We start from the raw sequence: 18,030 nt of genomic DNA on the forward strand, positions 1-18,030 counted from the left end.
TGCAGGAATGTGAGCTCCATGAGAGTGGAGACATTGTACGTCTCCTTCACATCTGTATTCCCAGTGCCAGGGGCTCATCAGTATTTGTTGAATCAATGAAACAGGGATAAATGGCCCAGACCTGGGGTTTTGGGGTGCTTGAACTCTGATAAGCAAGTGTTGCTTGCTCTCAAGGCCCACCTCTTGAGGGCCAAATACCTCACATCACTTGGGAGAGTTGTGTTTTTAAATACAAAGTCCTGGATCTCAACCCTTGAGATACTAATTTAGATCTAGTGAAAATCTGTATTCTAAAACGAGCATCCCAGATAATTAAGAGGTTTAAGTAGTATTAAGTATTTTTAGATCACAATGGCCCAAAAGAACAAAAAGTGGGGGAGGTCCTGTGGTTAAAAATAAGTTTGCAAAATTCTGCATTGTCTATCCCAAGTCATAGAATCATATGTGCATTAGCATAATATAGGCCCAGTGAAATAACATAGTGAAGAAACATGATTACCTTTATTTATCTTAGTGTTTCCAAACTGTAGTTGATCATGGAAACTTTTATTTCATGGGACTAATTAATGAAATGTTCCTCTTAGGTTAGTTCCTGTAGATACTACTCCCCCCACCCCACTAAGAAGGGGCTTAACTCCCCATCCATTGAGTGTGAGTTGCATTTAGAAACTTGCCTGCAAAAAAACAGAGCATGGAAAAAGGGAAAAAAGGAAATTTACAGCCGAAAAACCTGGCAAATATGACCTCAGATGCTCAGATGGTCAAGGTGAACATCAACAGGGATAAGTTATACTGATACCTTGTACCCTTGATACAATGTAATGAGAATGGCACTTTGTCTCTGTGGGCTTCCAGACCCCAGTCTAACCAAAGAAAAACTTAAATTGAGGATGTTCTATATATTATCTGACCAGGACTCCTCAAAACTGTCAAGGTCATCAAAACCAAGGAGAGTCTGAGAAATTGTCACAGCCCAGAGGAACCTAAGGAGACATGACTGAATGTCATGAAGCATCCTGGATGGCTTTGTGGAACGTGGATAAATTAGGGAAAAACCGTAAAGTCCAAAAGTCGTGTGGAGTTGAATGTGAAGTACCAATGTTGGTTCCTTCATTATGACAGTATGCCATAGTAGTGTAAGATGCTAATCCTCAGGAAAGCTCGGTGAGGGGTAAATGAGAACCCTTTGTGCTATTTTTGCAACTTCTCCGTAACCCTAAAGTTATTCAAAAATTTTAAAAAGATTATTTAAGTAAGAGATTGGTTAAGAGAAAAATTATTGATATGTGTAATAGCATGGATGAATCTGACGCAAGAGTCTATATAATTACAGATACATGTAAAATTCAAGAAAAGGCAAAATGAATCCATTATTATAGCTATAAGAATAATGGTTAATGGGGTGCCTGGGTGGCTTAGTCAGTTAAACATTTGATTCTTTATTTCAGCTCAGGTCATGATCTTGGGGTTGTGAGATTGAGCCCCGCATGGGGCTCCGCACTGGTCATGAAGCCTACTTAAGGTTCTGTCTCTTCCTCTTCCTCTGCCCTTCCTAACCCCCTCTCTATCTCTCTTTAAAAAAAAAAAGAATAATGGTTAATTCTGGGGAAAAGAGTAGGAAGGATGGCAAAGGAAATGTTAGAACTGCTGGAAATATTCTATATCTTGATCTGGGTAGGGAATACAGGAGTTCAGTTTTAAAAAAAAAATCCAAATGTGCAATTTAAATGCTTTACTGTACATCTCTTAAGTCTCAATTAAAAAATTTAAATGCATACAAAGAGATGTTTAAAAGGGTATTCATCAACATTTATTAATGGCTGCTTTAGGCCAATGGAGTTTTTTGGTGATATTTTCCTTTCCCTTCTGTATTTATTTATAATTTCTTTCAGTGATTCATGTTTTGAAAATAACAACAATAAGGAAATTATTCTTTTAAAAAAGATCCACCCTGTGGGACACCTGGGTGTCTCAGTCAGTTAAGCGTCTGCCTTCGGCTCAGGTCCTGATCCCAGGGTCCTGGGATCAAGTCCCACATTGGGCTCCTTACTCAGCAGGGAGCCTGCTTCTCCCTCTGCCTGCCACACCCCCTGCTTGTGCGTGCCCTCTCAATCTCTCTGACAAATAAATAAATAAAATCTTAAAAAGAAATTCCACCCTGTGAAACAATACCCATCAGATTGGTAAAAACCTAAAATTTTAACACACTTTTTGGGCAAGGTTGTAAAGCAGTTGGCATATGGATTTTCTCCGTTGTTTCTCTAGACATTTAATACTTTTGTGGTTACATTTCAGAACTATGACTCATTTTGAGTTACATAGTTAAATTTTGTGTTGAGGTGCGATGTATATGAGGTGTTACGTTCATTCTTTTGCATGTGGATATACAACTGTTTCAACACCATTGCTGAGAAGGCTATCCTTCTCCATCAAACTGATTTTGCTCCTCTGATAAGACTCAGTTAACTGTACCCATATGGGTTCACTTCTGGTCTCTCCATTCTCTGCCATTAACCTCCATGTCTATCCTTTGGCCAATGCCACACTATATCATTGTAGTTATAGTAATTCTTAAAGTAAATCATAAGCCTTTAGTTAGTCTAAAAGAATGTTGGAAACGCATAATTAGTTTGCTAAACCTGAGAAATCCTGTTGTTTCAGATGGTTTCTGGGAGGAATATTAGCCAGTGTCTTCACATGCTCATTGATGATAACTATTGCCTGTAAGTAACCACTTCTCAAATTATTCCTCTGATCCTTGTATTTTATTGCAATTCTGGTCCTTTAAAAATAATTCTTAAATATTTTTCTCTTTCTTATCCAAGACGCTGTCAAGTCGTTATTTCCTGGCCTTGCCAGCTGTGTCAAATCCACCACCTATGCTCAGTAAGTATTGACTGGACGGAGATGACTATCATCTATTCTCGAGAATGCTTTTTGCTGAGTAATAGATGGCAATGACTACATACAGGAAAGGTCCTGATCGTTTGTCCTGAAGAATACTTCTTGTTCATGCTAAAATCTAATAACATTATCATCCTGTCTCTTAAATTCCTACAAATTCCTCAAAATAGAGAATTAAGCTTTAAGGCAGTAGGACTTAATAAATAACATGAATTTAAAATTTTTAAATCGTTTCAGAGTGCTTTTATAGATTCATAGCACTGCCCTTTATAAATACCTCCTATTGAGAGGCCTTTATCTTATAGTTTCCCAAATAGCTGGCAAACTGCCCATGAAATGGTCTCAGTTACAAAGTGTGGTTTCTCTGCCATCTCTCACTCACTTAACGATCCCCCTGTGTGCTGACTGCCATGGCTCATCATATTTCAAAGGCTTACTGGGGTCCGGGTGAGATGCTCACAGAATTTCAAACAGTCTGCAAAACACCATATCCCATCACAAGATGGATTGTGTTAATTACCTTCTCTTCAATATGGCTGCCAGAGGCCAGCTCCCATAGCTTGGAGACGGATGGATGTCTGTAATTCAAATTAGTTTACTGGCCTTTGCTCTTGACACGATGTTGCCCTATTTATGAAATCATTGTGTTAATTCTGAAATCACAATGGGACTTAGGGAAGATTTATTTTGTGTAGAACTCTAGCCAATATTGATTTCCTGACACTCTGAGTGATGTTTCCCTTTGTTTCCTGGCATTCCAGGTTTCTGGGGGACAGGCATTGATATAGCTAAGATTTGTTTAACCTCATAGTTAGAAGAAAAGTGGGTCCTGAGGCCACCCAAGAAATTCTTACTCTTTAGGCCTTGTATAATAATGACATGAACTCCTCTAAGATACTCACTTCCTTTTCCCTCTGGCTACAGGTCACTCTCTAGGTCTGCAGAGACTTAGGAGTACACCTCGCCTGGCACTGACGACAGATTCACATGCACACTCAGTTTTCTGGGCTGAGATGTCACACTTTTCAGGACTGGACTAAGCAACAATGTCTAAAGGACAGATTTTCACACAAAGAGCCATTTTGTAACTCAACTTTCAGAAGTAAAAACATTGTCATTGCTTGTCAGATGGTGCAAATTGTTCAAATCCCTTCTCTTTGGGTTTTAAGATGAACTTGTACAATTAATCAGAAAGATGGCAGAGAGGGGCGCCTGCGTGGCTCAGATGGTTAAGCGTCTGCCTTCGGCTCAGGTCATGATCCTAGGGTCCTGGGATCGAGTTCCGCATTGGGCTCCCTGCTAGGCGGGGAGCCTGCTTCTCCCTCTGCCTCTGCCTCTCTCTCTCTCTCTCTGTGACTCTCATGAATAAATAAATAAAACATTAAAAAAAAAAAAGATGGCAGAGAAACCATGAAACCTTGTTAAGAACTCTGTAATGAGAGCACAGTTTTTCAATGCATTGCATGGGGACATCTGCTCTAGAACCAACTGGAGAGCTTCTACTGTGATTCCAGCTCTTCTGAATCCAAATTTCCAACGGGCTTTCATTTTTAACAACCTCTCTAGGTAATTCTTTGCACATTAACTGTGAGAACCTTGGAAAGATGGTTAATAAAATCTTTACCCCTTGATTTCTAAAGTGGCATCACTTAACCTACTAAATCTTTGTTGAGAACTTATGATACATTCTATGCTATACTGAATGTCCAGTTCTGCTCAACAGAAATTTATGGTCTCTCCTAATGGTCAGACATTGCCTCTAGGTGCCAAGGTTGCCATGCCAAGGCCTTGAGATTTCAGAGTCTAAAGAGATATGTAAAGGGCAAGGTGAAGTCGCATTTAGTATGGTAAGTGCAAGTACAGAGTTAGCACAGAGGCTAGGGGAACACCAGGAGGGAGGTTTTGCCAGACTGGGAGAGATGGGGACATGTGGGAAGGGAAGGCTTCTTTGAATGCCGATATCTGACCTGTAGGGCAAAGTGTCACCTGTTGCTTTCAGAGCACTTCCCCCTGTTCTGAGCTTCTTGTTTTTTCTCTCCTAAAATAAATGAGATCAGAATGAGGATGATATTCCTATCCTACACACTCTCATCTACAGCCTCAATAAGATCCCTCCTTTAATTATTTGTGTCCATACTTACCTTGTTCTTCTCTTGTTCCCTCTATTTTTGTCCCGTTTGCTGCCCCCTCCCCAGCTTCTTGTACACATACTGTTACATTTAAGACCTATGAAAACAAGAACTATTGACTTCATTCTTGTATCCATCTCAATATCTTGAGAATAGTAGATATGCCATGAATATTCATTAATTTGAATGTATTTGCTGCATCATTTCTTAAAATACTTCCTTTATAACCAAGAGCTCTGTGTCTGTATATTAAAGATTTTGCAACCCTCTCCCTCACACATAAACATATCCAGAAGCTAATAAACCAAAGACATGGTTATTAACATCTAGAGGCAAGGATGACTCATAATGCTCCTCCAGCAATCAAGGATGAAAATCTAAGGGGGTGGAGTGCAAGCACTTAATTCAGCTCAACAAACATTAATGGAGCAGCCGTCCCACGCCTGTCTTGCACTGCGCATTGTAGATTAGATTACGGGTCTATTCTTTCACACTTTATACTTCTCAAGGGCATCTCTTTTCATCCCATGATGCAATTTTCATTCAACCACCTTCTTTGTTCAATTTAAAGCCTATGAGTTTGGGGACTGTCTATATGGCTCACCACTGACCCAAGTGTCTCTTTCAAATGAAGGTCATCACAGGTATCCCAGGTTACCAATTATGTGTTAGCATCAGCAGGGTGCATTTTGCACATTTATGACTTCATAGTAAGGTAAAATCTGTTCCCTCTGCTCTTACATGTTGGAATGTGTGTCTCTATAGTTGGTGAATGAATGAATAAACTTTAGGGAGTAGAAACATGGGGAAAATCCTGTAAGGATTTCTGTTCTAGAGGAAGTGGTGCAGGTGGGGGAAGAAAACAATATAAAATGGTGGTTAACTAAGTACCAAGCTGGGATAAAAATAAAAGTTACTCCAAGTTGAGGCTCCACTCTTCCTACTTATGATTACTCAAGCTAGTGTGTGTGTGTGTGTGTGTGTGTGTGTGTGTGTGTGTATGCATGCACAGTGATTGCAGTAGTTATCACATTTCCTGTCTATGTGGATGAATCATGCATTTCTTTTCTCTTATCTCTGATCTAGGTTTGCCAAAATTTGACAACCATTTAGGAGTGTCTCTGATGAATGCCTTCAATCTGAATATCCAGAAATTGTCTGATTTGCAGTCTGCTTGGAATCAACTGCTTTATTGGAGGGGAGTGAGGAACTGGATAATTGAGAAAAAACATTTTTATTTAGTTATGTGGTTTTTTTTTAAAAAATCTAATTTTTGCCCTCATAATTGTAATATGCTCCTGAAAATAATATTAATTTTTCTCCTTTACAAACACTAGCAGTTGAAAGGGAACAGAATAGGAACTATGATAGAGAACCAACCACCTGGGTAGATGTTTTCAAACATTAATTTTCATTTAGAGAATTCTATGAGGCGCTTGTAACAATGCAGATTCTTGGGCCTGCCTGCAAACACCTCTCCCTTACTGAACTGCTTTAATTGAATAATGTAAACAAGTTTCTATAATCAATACCAACTTGAAAGTAAATAAATCACAGTTTGTACATAAAATACAATGTGGAAAAAAATTCATCATCCTCCCCGAAGAGCAGCTGGATGGGGGTTTGGTGTCAGCAGATGCAGGTTAATGGAAAATGGGCAGGAGAGAGCCTTTCTTTGGGACAGCACATTCTTCTTTTGAACCATTTTCTTTACAAAGTTTTCACCCTTCTTGGGGCTCATGATTACCTTTCACTTAAGTGCAATTAAAATAAAGATATAAGAGAAAAAAAATCTTTAAGGGCCAAAAAAAAAGAAAAACACCAGAGTGCCTTGAAATGCATAAAAATGGTGCAGCCACCCAGCCGGCTGAAGGGTTATAGAAGACGCTCCCTATCATTGCTCTTGCTTGGAATATGTTCTTGAAGGAAACGTAGCCTGCAATTCAATGTTGTCCTGTATGATATTCCCCAGCTAGACACCTGTGTGGAGAAAATTGTCTTTGCTTAAAATGGTAATATCAAAATATCACTCTTTATATTATTTGTATTTAGTGAATTTCATTTGAAAAAAGTACTGTACTAGTAAATAAATGAGTTCATCAGCAAATTATATCTATGTATCTGTCATCTATCTATCTATCTATCATCTATCTATCTCTCATAAGAGCAATCATGGTGGCAAGTCATTAATTGGACACTGTATTAGTTTGCTATAGCTGTTGTAACAAATTATCACAAACTGGTGGCTTAAAATGACACAAATTTACTGTTTTATATCTCTGGAGTCTATAATCAAGGTGTTGGCAGCACTGTTTTCCTTCTGGGGGCTTCAGGGAAGAATCTGTTTCCTTGCCAGTTTCAGCTTCTGCTGGCAAGGTGGCCCCTTCCTCCAGCTTCAAAGCACACAACTTGCTTCCAGCATCACATCACCTTCTCCTCTTCTGCAGTGAAATCTCTCTCCACCTCTCTCTCAAAGGACATATGTATTCATCTATAACTATGATTTCCCCCGGAACATCAAAGACTATGTGCATAGAATAGGGCACACGGGAAGAGCAGGGAGGACTGGAAGGTCAATTACCCTTACCCCTAGAAATGACAGGAGGATTACTGGAGAGTTAATTAGTATCCTGGAGAGAGCACATTAGAGTATCCTGGAGGATCCTGTGGCAATGGTCAAGAGATATAAGGCAAATAAACTGAAAAAAGAAATGAAAAAAATGGGGAAAACCCAAGAAATTGTATCATTAATGTCTATGTTGAAAAGCGATAACAGCCTACTTACAGGAGATTTCAAGATTTTTTAGAGATATATTATTTAGGATATGTGGAAGTATTGGAAACATGCTGGCAATATGAAGAGACTTGATTGATTCTTAAAATAATAGTGATTAAAAATGTATAATTCAGTATTTTATAGTTTCTTTAATAAAGTCAAAAGTATTTTAAAAAAATAAAGGACACGTGTATTTACATTTCAGTTCCACTCTGATCGTCCAGGGTAATCTTCCCATCCCAAAAGCCTTAACATAATCCTGGCTGCAAATCCCTCTTGCTTGCTCTAGAAGGTAATATTCACAGGTTTCAGCAATTAGGACCTAGATGTCTTCAGGGACCATTAGTCAGCCTGCCACTGTCTTCAGCTTGGGATAGATTTGCACAATGATTTAGTAGATCTGGGATGTGTCCCATACATTTGTCCTTTTAACAAGTAGGGAAACTGATCAGAAAGTGGTCTCAAACCACATTCATGGCATGCTTTGAAGAGGGATTTAATGGGGAGCTAATTGCATAGAGAGCCTTTCATTCTGATGCTCTATCAGGAGAGCACGCCTTGAGAATTGCTTGTTTCCTATGTTCCTGTGCTGTGTACATGTTTATACAGGGTCACTGTATTTACATGATTTCAAAGTTAGATGAGGAAATAAAAATAATTAGGGCGCCTGGGTGGCTCAGTCAGTTAAGCGTCTGCCTTCGGCTCAGGTCATGATCTTGGGATCCTGGGATCTAGCCCTGCATCCTGCTCCTTGCTCAGCAGGGAGTCTGCTTGTCCTTCTCCCTCTGCCCCTCCCCACCCCCACCCTGCTTGTGTTCTTTCTCTCTCTCTCTCTCTCAAATGGATAATAAAAAATAAAATCTTTTTAAAAAAAGAAATAAAAATAATAGTTTATAATTATGTCGTATTTTATTTTGTCCAGGACCTTTCCTCTCCAATTATATAAGATTCTCATCACCGCTGTAACAAGTTGCCACAGACTTGACGATTTTAAAACAACATAAATTTATTATCTTACAGTTCTGAAGGTCTGATGCCCCCAAAAATGAGTTGTAGGAGTCTACAATCAAGATGTCAGCAGGCTGTGTTCCTTCTGGAGGCTCCAGAGAAACCCCATCTCCTTGCTCTTCCAGATTCTGGAAGCTGCCTACATTCCTTGGCCCTCAGGCCCTTCCTCCTCCTTCAAAACACATCCTTCTGCTTCTACCGTCACGTCCCCTTTTCTGACTTTGGCCTTCCTGCCTCTTTCTTATGAGGATTTTTGTGATTATATTGAGCCCACCCAGATAATCCGGGATAATCTCTCCATTTTAAGATCCTTAACTTAATCACATCTGTAAAGTCCCTCCACCATGAAGGTAACATAAACAGGTTCAAAGTACAGTTGCTACTGAATGCATATCGCTTCTGCAAAAATCCTAAGACAAACCATTCTAAGTCAGGACCAGTCGGTATACACATCAATATATATCTAGATCTATATCTAGATCCATCTAGATCTACATCTCTCTCCCTCTCTCTCTCTATCATACATCTTATTGGTTTACTAGCAGGTATTAAAACCACCATTTTATAGCTAAGCTTAGAGAGGTTTGATAACTTTCCCAAGCACAAAGAAAGCAAAGTAGGAGGTCTAGATATCATACCCAGGTCTGTGTGACCCCTCAGTCCTTGCTCTCCCCACCATTGATTACTGCTGGAAAGATGACAAGAGAAGGGCATGGCACCTTGAAGATCAAACACTGCCCCAGTCACTCTCTCCAGAAGTACTAACTCCAGAAAAAGCTTTCCATGAGGCAAGAGGTTAAATGAAAAGAGTCAAACTGTGACCTTTACCTTCTTTCTTGTACCTTTAGATGCTCAAATCTAGTTTGTCAGAGATTTTACATGAATGCGATGTCACAGGAGAGAGAAATCACCCAGCGCTGCCTGGTCTGCTTGAGGACCTCTCCCTGTAGGGGCTTCTATAGCCGTACCCAGCTCATGGAAAACCTGCCATTTTGATGGAGCAGCTACTATGTGCTAGATGGTGTATCTGCCTTATCTATAATTCCCTCCACGGTCCTGCCAAGGATCACTTCATACTGTAGCTGCCCTAACAGGCAAAACCACGTAATGCCTGATGTGGATGAGGTCGCTCTCCGTTATCTTTTAAACATGCCATGGGCCCCCAAGATTTCCCACTTAATTGCCTCGGGCTGGGAAGTGACATGTCCCTTCCCTTACACTCTACAAATAAGGATTAGGGTCACACAACTATGGGGGGAAAGCCGGGAAATGTAGGGGAGCATGTGGATGTTTGGTGAGCTCTAGCAGAGTCTGACACAGTCACATTTTAAAGATGAGGAATGGTGGATCTCAGAATGCATCACGCTGTCGTCGCACAACTCATAAGTGGTGAAGCCCGGATTCTACTCAGGTCATTAAAACTCCAGTGCCATTTCCCCTCAGTGCTTCCCCAAGTAAAATCTACTGTAGTTCCTTCAAAACAACTCAGATGCAAAATGATCTGCCTGTGCCGCAGGGGATGCCAACCACCCCCCATCCTCCCCAAAAGGAATCCCACTATTGCTCATGCAATACAGCAAAGCAGACACCTGCTAACTTGGCATACTCCACATCAATGCCACATTTCCCTACCGGGCCTTGATGGAGGCCTGATCATGTGTTTTTAAAAAAATCTATCCCGCGGTGATGGCTGTATCCCCTCCATCTGTCCCATGCTGGGTGAAATGGGCTACAGCTGCAAGCTGCACCTGCCATGGAGCCAGACGGGGTACCTGGGGGGTGGGCAGCAATTTAGCAGGTGGATACTAAAAGCTGGCAACCACTTTGCAAAAATTTTTTTATCCTTTTGTAGCCTTAAAAGAAATAAAAACAAAGAAAATGCAATACAGAAGTGTGGGGAGGGGGGTTGGGACAAAGGCTGGTGCCTCAGGACTTTTATTTTCAATGCAAAATGTCCTTTTTCATTTGCATTGTGGAGAGAGAAGGTGGCCCATCCTCCACCCCAACCCAAATTGAGATGGCACACTTTTGCGTGGGTGCAACTCAAGCTGAGTCTGCAAGGGATCTGCTGTGGGCAAGGGGACAGAGCTGAAGCTCAGTGCTAAAAACTCCAGTGCTTCTTCTCGCCTTTCTCTTTCTCCTTTTTAGTGAAAGGAAAAATCTAGAAGCGTATCCTAGAGCCTTCCACCTTCCCATCTTCCTGGTTTCTTTGTCTGCAGAATCACATCCTTTGAACGCTGACTAGCGCTAGTACAACATGATATTTGGGCTGGAGGAAGACCAGAGCTGGGGCTGGACTCTGTTGTGTCACTTTGGACAAGGTATTCCATCTTTCTGAGCCTTAATTTTCCCACCCATAAAATGGGATAAAATTATTACCTAATTATTACCTAATTCACAGCATTTTTTTTTTTGAGTAGTAAATGAGCTTAATACAGTGCTAGATACATGGTAAGCTCTTCCAAAGTGGAGCCGTCAATATTATTACTACTAGTAGTAGTAACAGTAGTAGTAGTAAAAGTCATTTTTCTAACTTCCTGGACCATGTGAATTTTTCAGTGACGTGGTAAGGTGGTAGATTGAAGAGACAAGCCCTGGTCTGAGGCTGGGTGAAGGCTAAGCCAGTCTAGCTGAATAAATACTCCTTCCAGTGTTTAATGCCAGGCAGAGTAGTGGAAAGATGACATGAGTTTTGAAGTCAGACAGACAGAGTGTGACTTAGCTTCTCTGCCATTTATAGCTTTGTGATATTGGGCCTGTCCCTCAGCCTCTCTGAAGCTCATCTATACAACAGACCCAAGTCCATGTCTTGTGGTTCTCTCTGAGGTGGAGGGGACTATCACCTTACTGTCATGGAGAAGACCAAGCAAGAGAAAGTGAACTTACAGTGGCATGGGAAAGGAGTCCCTTTCATGAAATGACTAATTTGATTTTTCTTTATTTTGAAAGTGATTCACCATCAGTTTGTTTAAACAGAAATAAGAACATCCAAATAAACAAGAGAGAATGTTACCCACAATCCCTCAACCCAGAGACAGCCACCGCCAACATCTTGGTGTTTATCCAAGAAAACTGTCTTGGTTGCAAGGTTGATGAGATATGAAAACAAGCCACCCAGTGAGAAGGACTTTGGGCATGGAAACAGCCACCATCTGGGGTCAAACGTGTGGCCATTGTCCTGTTGGAAGCAGAGGGCTTGGCAGATGACAGGCCCAGCCCCCTGCTATGATTTATTGAAAGGGCAGCCATCAGCTGTCACTCTGTAGGAAAGGCACCTCACTCCCCACCCCCAGGGTGGAGTTCAAGATGGCCACAAAAAAGTTAGTTTTAAAGACCCTTTATCAAAAAGGAAGCAGGACATAAACTAAAATCTAGTGTATCCAGTATATCACCGTGTCCTCCTTCTCTCCCTCCCCCTCCCCCTTCCTCCCTCCTATCCTTCCTTTCCTTCCTCCCTCTCTTCTGTCCCTCTCTCCCTCCCTCCTCCCCCCTTCCCTTTTCTCCTTCTTTCCCTTCTTCCTCCCTCCCTCTCTCCTTCCCTCCTTTCCTTCCTTCCTTTTTTTTTTTCCTCTCAGCCCCTGTGTTAGTTCTGAGCTCCGTGAAGCCCAGGGTTTATAGTATAATGTGTGATGTAGGCAAAGAGACAGTGACACCAGTGTGATGAGCAGTAAGACAGAGGTGACTCCAGGTAGCCACAGAGACCTCCTTAGGGAGCGTGTGGCGCTCCCACCTCTGCCTGGATTACAAAGAGACAAACAGAAAACCTTCCCTGGTGTCCTCTGTACTCCATTGCACAGCATTCTGCCCACTGGCAGAGGGCTGGTGACCATCTTTCCCCATGACTACAAGCCCCAGGAGGGCAGAGACCACTTCCATCCCCAGCACCCAGGCAGTGCCAGCTGGGGAGATGCCCCCCAAACACTGACGAGACAGATGCTGTTGAAAGATTGTACAAGCTGAGGGGTGTTTCTTATGACTTCTATTGTCTTATTCTGCCTCATACCCCTTCTTCCCCTCTTTCAAAGACCGCTCCCTCAATCTGTGGGTTTTGGGAGGGCTATGATCTCAAACCCAGACCACACACCCTGGGGAGCATGGAGGCATGAGGCACACCTTGGCCAATCAGATTCTCTTTCTCTCAGGGACAGGGATGATTAGAGGAGGGGCTGGAGCTAGCCTGGGGCCAGGGCGGCGCTCCACCTGCCACCAGCTCCCCCCACAGCCTGGTTGTCCAGCGCTTTCTCTGGAAGTCTCTAAGGAATCAGTGTCTTTACAATAGATCCTTCCTTCTACCTGAAGTTAGTCGGAATACATTTATCCTGCCTGCTAGAAAAAATAATCTAATATATGCTTTTTTCCTTTAAAATTTTTAATTGAGGTGAAAGTCACATAACGTAAAATTAAAGTGCATAAAAACATAAAATAACAAAAAAATAAAGTGGCATTTAGTGCAGTCACAGTGTTGTGCAGTTACCACCTCTATCAAGCTCCAAAATATTTTCACAACCCCGAAGGGACACCTTGTATCCATTGAGTAGTCAGTCCCCGTGCCCCTTCCCCCAGCCCCTGGCAACCACTGGTCTGCTTACTGTCTATGGATTTACCTTTTCTGGATATTTTATATAAATTGAATCATACAGTACCTGACATTTTGTGTCTGGTTTCTTCTACTTAGCGTGATATTTTTAAGGTTTATCTACATTCGTTCCTTTTACGGCTGAATAATATTCCATTGTATGGATATACCACTTTTGTTCCTCCATTCATTCACTGATGGGCATTCACCTTGTTTCCACCTTTTGGCTGTTGTGCATCCTTCTGAAATACTCTTGAAGAAGGGGTATGAGTTTGGAAGGTGAAGAAAATGGGAAGGGACATTTGAAGACCAGGGAACAACTTATTTCAAGGCAGAAATTTTCCTACCTGGCGAGTTCTGTTTCCAACGTTCCAGGCTACAGCCTAGTCTCCACACAACAGCTACGGTGATCTTTCTAAAAGGTACATCAGATCATTTCACTTTCCTGTTGAAGACACCCGTCTCACACTCCTTCTGCTCACTATGCCATGGTCACATGCTGCTCTCCTTTCTGTTCCTACAATATACCAAGCTCATCTCCGCCTCAGGGCTTTTGCACCTGCCACACTCTAGCAGGAACACTCTTCTCCCTGAATTTCTCAGGGCCAGCTTCCTCTCATCAGGCAAATACCACCTCTGCAGAGAAGCCTTTACAACCATTCTAGGAATGTTCTCTCCATCCACTCCACCACCCGTCAGAAACTCAACTGTCTCATTTTCTGAAATGATCTTTCTTGTTCATTTGTATATGTAGTTTATTATCTGCTTGGTTTGGTTTTGGTCTTTGGCTTCCCCTTGTCTGGCCTCTTTTATTCCCCAGAACAGAAGCTCCAAGAGGGTCAGGAATTCTTTGATTCCTCAAGGCCAGAGGGTGCTTGGAATTTAGAAAGTAATCAATAAGTAATTGTTAAAAGAGCAGATGGCTGGACATGATCCAACACAGAACTGGCAAGGAATATGGCGTGGCTGGTGCAGAGAAAGAGAGCAGGAGGGCCATGGGCTGTGGTGGACACAATGACTATATCTAGATTTTCCAAGATGCTTCTTTATACCAGGCTTATTCTAATTTGGCTTTACAAATTCTCTGATTTGATTATTTCTTGGCACTGCAGAAATGGAATGTTTACTTATTATTTCCATCTCAGAGTCAGCACAGAAACCCTAGCGGGGTGTTATTGCTGGAAGGAGGCTTTGCAAAGGGGAGGCAGCATAGAGGACTGGAAGAGTCAGGACCCTTGTCTTCTCTTTAAGTGCTGTGTGGCTTTGGACAAATCACTAACCTCTCTGAAGTTCAGGTTTCTCAACAGCAAAAATGGAAAGTATTTGAGGATAATAGCTCTTACTATGAAATGTGAGATGGATTTATAAATACTTACTCTTGTTTCTCCCTCAGAACAACACTGTGAGGTTGACAATGATTATTATTCTCATTTTATTGTCGAGAGTCCAAGAGGGTAAGTTGAGGTCAACTGTTTACCACTGGAGGAGCTGAGACTAGGGTCCCAAGTCTGGCTCCAAGTCTAGGATATTTCCCTGCAGACTTCACCAGGCTATTGTGGTGATTAATTATAAATTATAAGCATATGCATTCAGTTTTCTCTCCCAGAGTCCTCGTATCATTGAACCTGGAAGTAGGGTGGGTGCCCTCCTTGCTTCTCATGGCCACCTCTGGATCTTTGTCTGTTCCTCCTCCCCCAAAATCTCTAATTTTTGAGTTCATTTCATCAGACTACACCATCTGCTGCCATTTCTTGGTGCAGCCAACTACCGACCCCTCTTTACTTGGAGATGTTAGCACCTCCCTAGTTGTCACTCCCTCCAGAATGATTCCTGTCATTCTTCCTGGCAATTTCAATATACACATATATATCCCCTCAAATGCTTTGGCCACCCAGTTTCCTTCATTCTTTTCTTTTTCTTTTTTATTCAAAAAATCAGCTTTATTGAGTTATAACATACATCCTATAAAATTCACTTATTTGAGTGGATACATTTCAATGATTTTTAATGAATTTATAGAGTTGTGCAGCCATCACTACAGTCCAATTTTAAGACATTTTTGTCACCCCCAAATAATCCTCCCTGTCCATTTGCAGTCACTTCTCATTCCCACCCCTCAGCTCCAGCCAACCCCTAATTTATTTCCCTTATCCATAGATTTGCCTTTGCTAGACATTTCATATAAATAGAATCATACAACATGTGACCTTCTGGGTCTGGATTCTTCCACTTAGCACAATGTTTTCAAGGTTTATCCATGTTGAAGCATGAATCACTACTTCATTTTTTTAATGGTAGAATAATATTCCATTATATGGATATAGTACATTTTGTTTGCTGATTCACTACTTAATGGGCATTTGGGTTGTTTCTGCTCATTGGCTATTATGAATAAGGCTGCTATGAAACTCACATACAAGTCTTTGTGGGAATATATGTCTTCATGTCTCCTTGGTATATACCTAGGAATGGAATGGCTAGGTCATATGGTAAATTTATATTTAACGTTTTAAGAAACTACCAAATTATTTTCCAAAGTAATTCCACCATCTTATATCCCCACCAACTGTGTGTGAGGGTTCCAGTTTCTCCACATCCCCACCAACACTTGGTAATGCCTATCTTTCTGATTACAGTTATGCCCTAGAGGAGTGCAGTGGTCCCCATCCTCGGATAGATTTGCATTTCCTGATGGAGAATGATGTTGAGAATCTTTTATGTGCTTCTTGTCTGACCACTCACTTCCTTTACTGCTTCTGTGCTTCTAATCTTGTCTTCCACCTTAAAACAGTCACACACCATCACAGTCAAACCTTGGACTCTGTCATTACTTCCTTCATAATCGCAATTTTGGACTTTTAACCATCACAGTTTTTCTGGTCACCACCTCTTCACCTCTAACAATTTTTCAGTGCTATCAGGATCAAATTCTTTTAGATTCCATGAGCTGTCATTAAAGTCATTCCCTTGTACCTTTCTCCATTCATTGTACTTTCCTGGTAAACCCACAACTCTGGTTGCTTCTGAAGCTCCATCTGTTATGCAGTTTTCCACACTGAATATGGCTTGAGAGAAAACACACGGGAGGCCTTTCTTTACATTCATAACCTTAACTCTCAAGGTATGATGATGATGCCTGGCAATCATCTAACCCTGTTCTCTGTATTCACTCTCGCATTCCCCAGGTGACCATTTGCTACCTTATCCTTTCTCCTCAAACCTTCAAGACATCATTTCCAAGCCTCATTTTTAGCTGATGTCCTTGCTTCCTATTTCACTGAGAAAATAGAAACTCTTAAGAAGACACAACCAGCCATTGGCACCATATTTATCCACCTACAAGCATCTGTTCCTACTCTCCTTCCTTCCTGTTCTGTGGATGGAAAGTCCTTGCTGCTATCTAAGGCCGACTCACTACTCATGATTGCAGCCCACCCCCTCTTATCTATTTATGGAGATTCCTCCAGGAATTGCCCTCTCTTCTACAGTGGTAGCATGCCAATGTGCTATAATAACACCTGTCTTAATTAAGCCCTCTTTGGATTCCATATCCCTTATAACTGCTCTCTTTCTCCATTGCTCTGCTCCCAGTAGCAGTGAAATTCCTTGGTAGATTTTTCTCCTTAATTTTTGGCTCCCGATTCATCTCTTCCAAGTCTTTCTCGAATCTACTCCCATGAGGATTATAACCCCACCATCCACCATACCAGCCCCTGGCAAAGCTGCAACAACCTTCAGTGATGCTTAACCCAATGATTAATTGTTAGGTCTCATTTGACTTGACCTATAGCAGCATTTGACATCGTTCGTCAGTCCTTCCTTCTTGGAAGCAATTCTCTTACTCCACCTTCCCTCCTACCTCACTGGTTTTATATCTCTCTTGCTCATTTTTCCACATTTTGCCAACTTTAAATTTTGGAGTATGCTCAGGCTTAGTTAGCCCTGGGATCTCTTCTCTGTCTACACTCACTTCTAGAGTGTTCTCATCTATGTACATGGGTGTCAACACCTCTATTAAAAACAACAACAACAACAAAACAACAACAACAACACTCCAACTAAATCCCCAGCCTGGACCTCCACTCCACATTCATACACTCAAATTGCCTTCTCAGAGTTTCCACTCAATGTCTAAAACATATCTGAAAATTAATATGTCCAAAACAGACCTCCTAATTCCTACCTCCTCCAAATCTGCCCCTTTACCATCTTCACCATCTTAGTTCATGGAAATGCCATTCTTCCAGTTTTCCAAATAAAAAGTTCAGTAGTCACTCTTGACTCCTATTATTAGTTTTCTAAGGACTTCTGTAACAAAGTACCACAAACTGGGTGGCTTAAGTGACAGAAATTTGTCTTCTCATAGTTCTGAAGGTGAGATGTCTGAGATCAGGTGTTGGTAGATCTGGTTCCTTCCAAGGGCTGTGAGGGAAGGGTGTGTTCTAGGGTCTTTTCCCTGTGTCCTCACCTGGTCTTCTCTCTGTATGTGCTTGTGTCCATCACATTTGGAGTAACAATCTGTCTCCTTACAAGGTTCTACCTAGTTATTTGCCTCTGACCTACCCGTTAACATTTCTGTGTGCATCTGCCCCATCATACTAGCTGCCTTATTCTGTCTTTAGCAGGCCAGCCACTTC

The 18,030-nt window shown here is 41.5% G+C and overlaps 1 protein-coding gene across 1 annotated transcript in view; it reads left to right on the forward strand.

Annotated features, from left to right (window-relative positions):
* Positions 1-6,260, forward strand: part of TMEM71 (transmembrane protein 71) — a 30,296-nt gene extending 24,036 nt beyond the window's left edge. Inside the window, exons 8-11 of the mRNA XM_078071658.1 lie at positions 2,662-2,723; positions 2,826-2,886; positions 4,668-4,751; positions 6,120-6,260. Coding sequence (XP_077927784.1) covers positions 2,662-2,723; positions 2,826-2,886; positions 4,668-4,751; positions 6,120-6,135 — 223 coding nt within the window. The 3' untranslated portion in view covers positions 6,136-6,260. The remainder of the gene's footprint in view (positions 1-2,661; positions 2,724-2,825; positions 2,887-4,667; positions 4,752-6,119) is intronic.
* The last annotated feature ends 11,770 nt before the right edge of the window (positions 6,261-18,030 follow it).

The sequence above is a fragment of the Halichoerus grypus genome, chromosome 5, assembly GCF_964656455.1.
Source record: "Halichoerus grypus chromosome 5, mHalGry1.hap1.1, whole genome shotgun sequence".
Lineage (NCBI taxonomy): Eukaryota > Metazoa > Chordata > Mammalia > Carnivora > Phocidae > Halichoerus > Halichoerus grypus.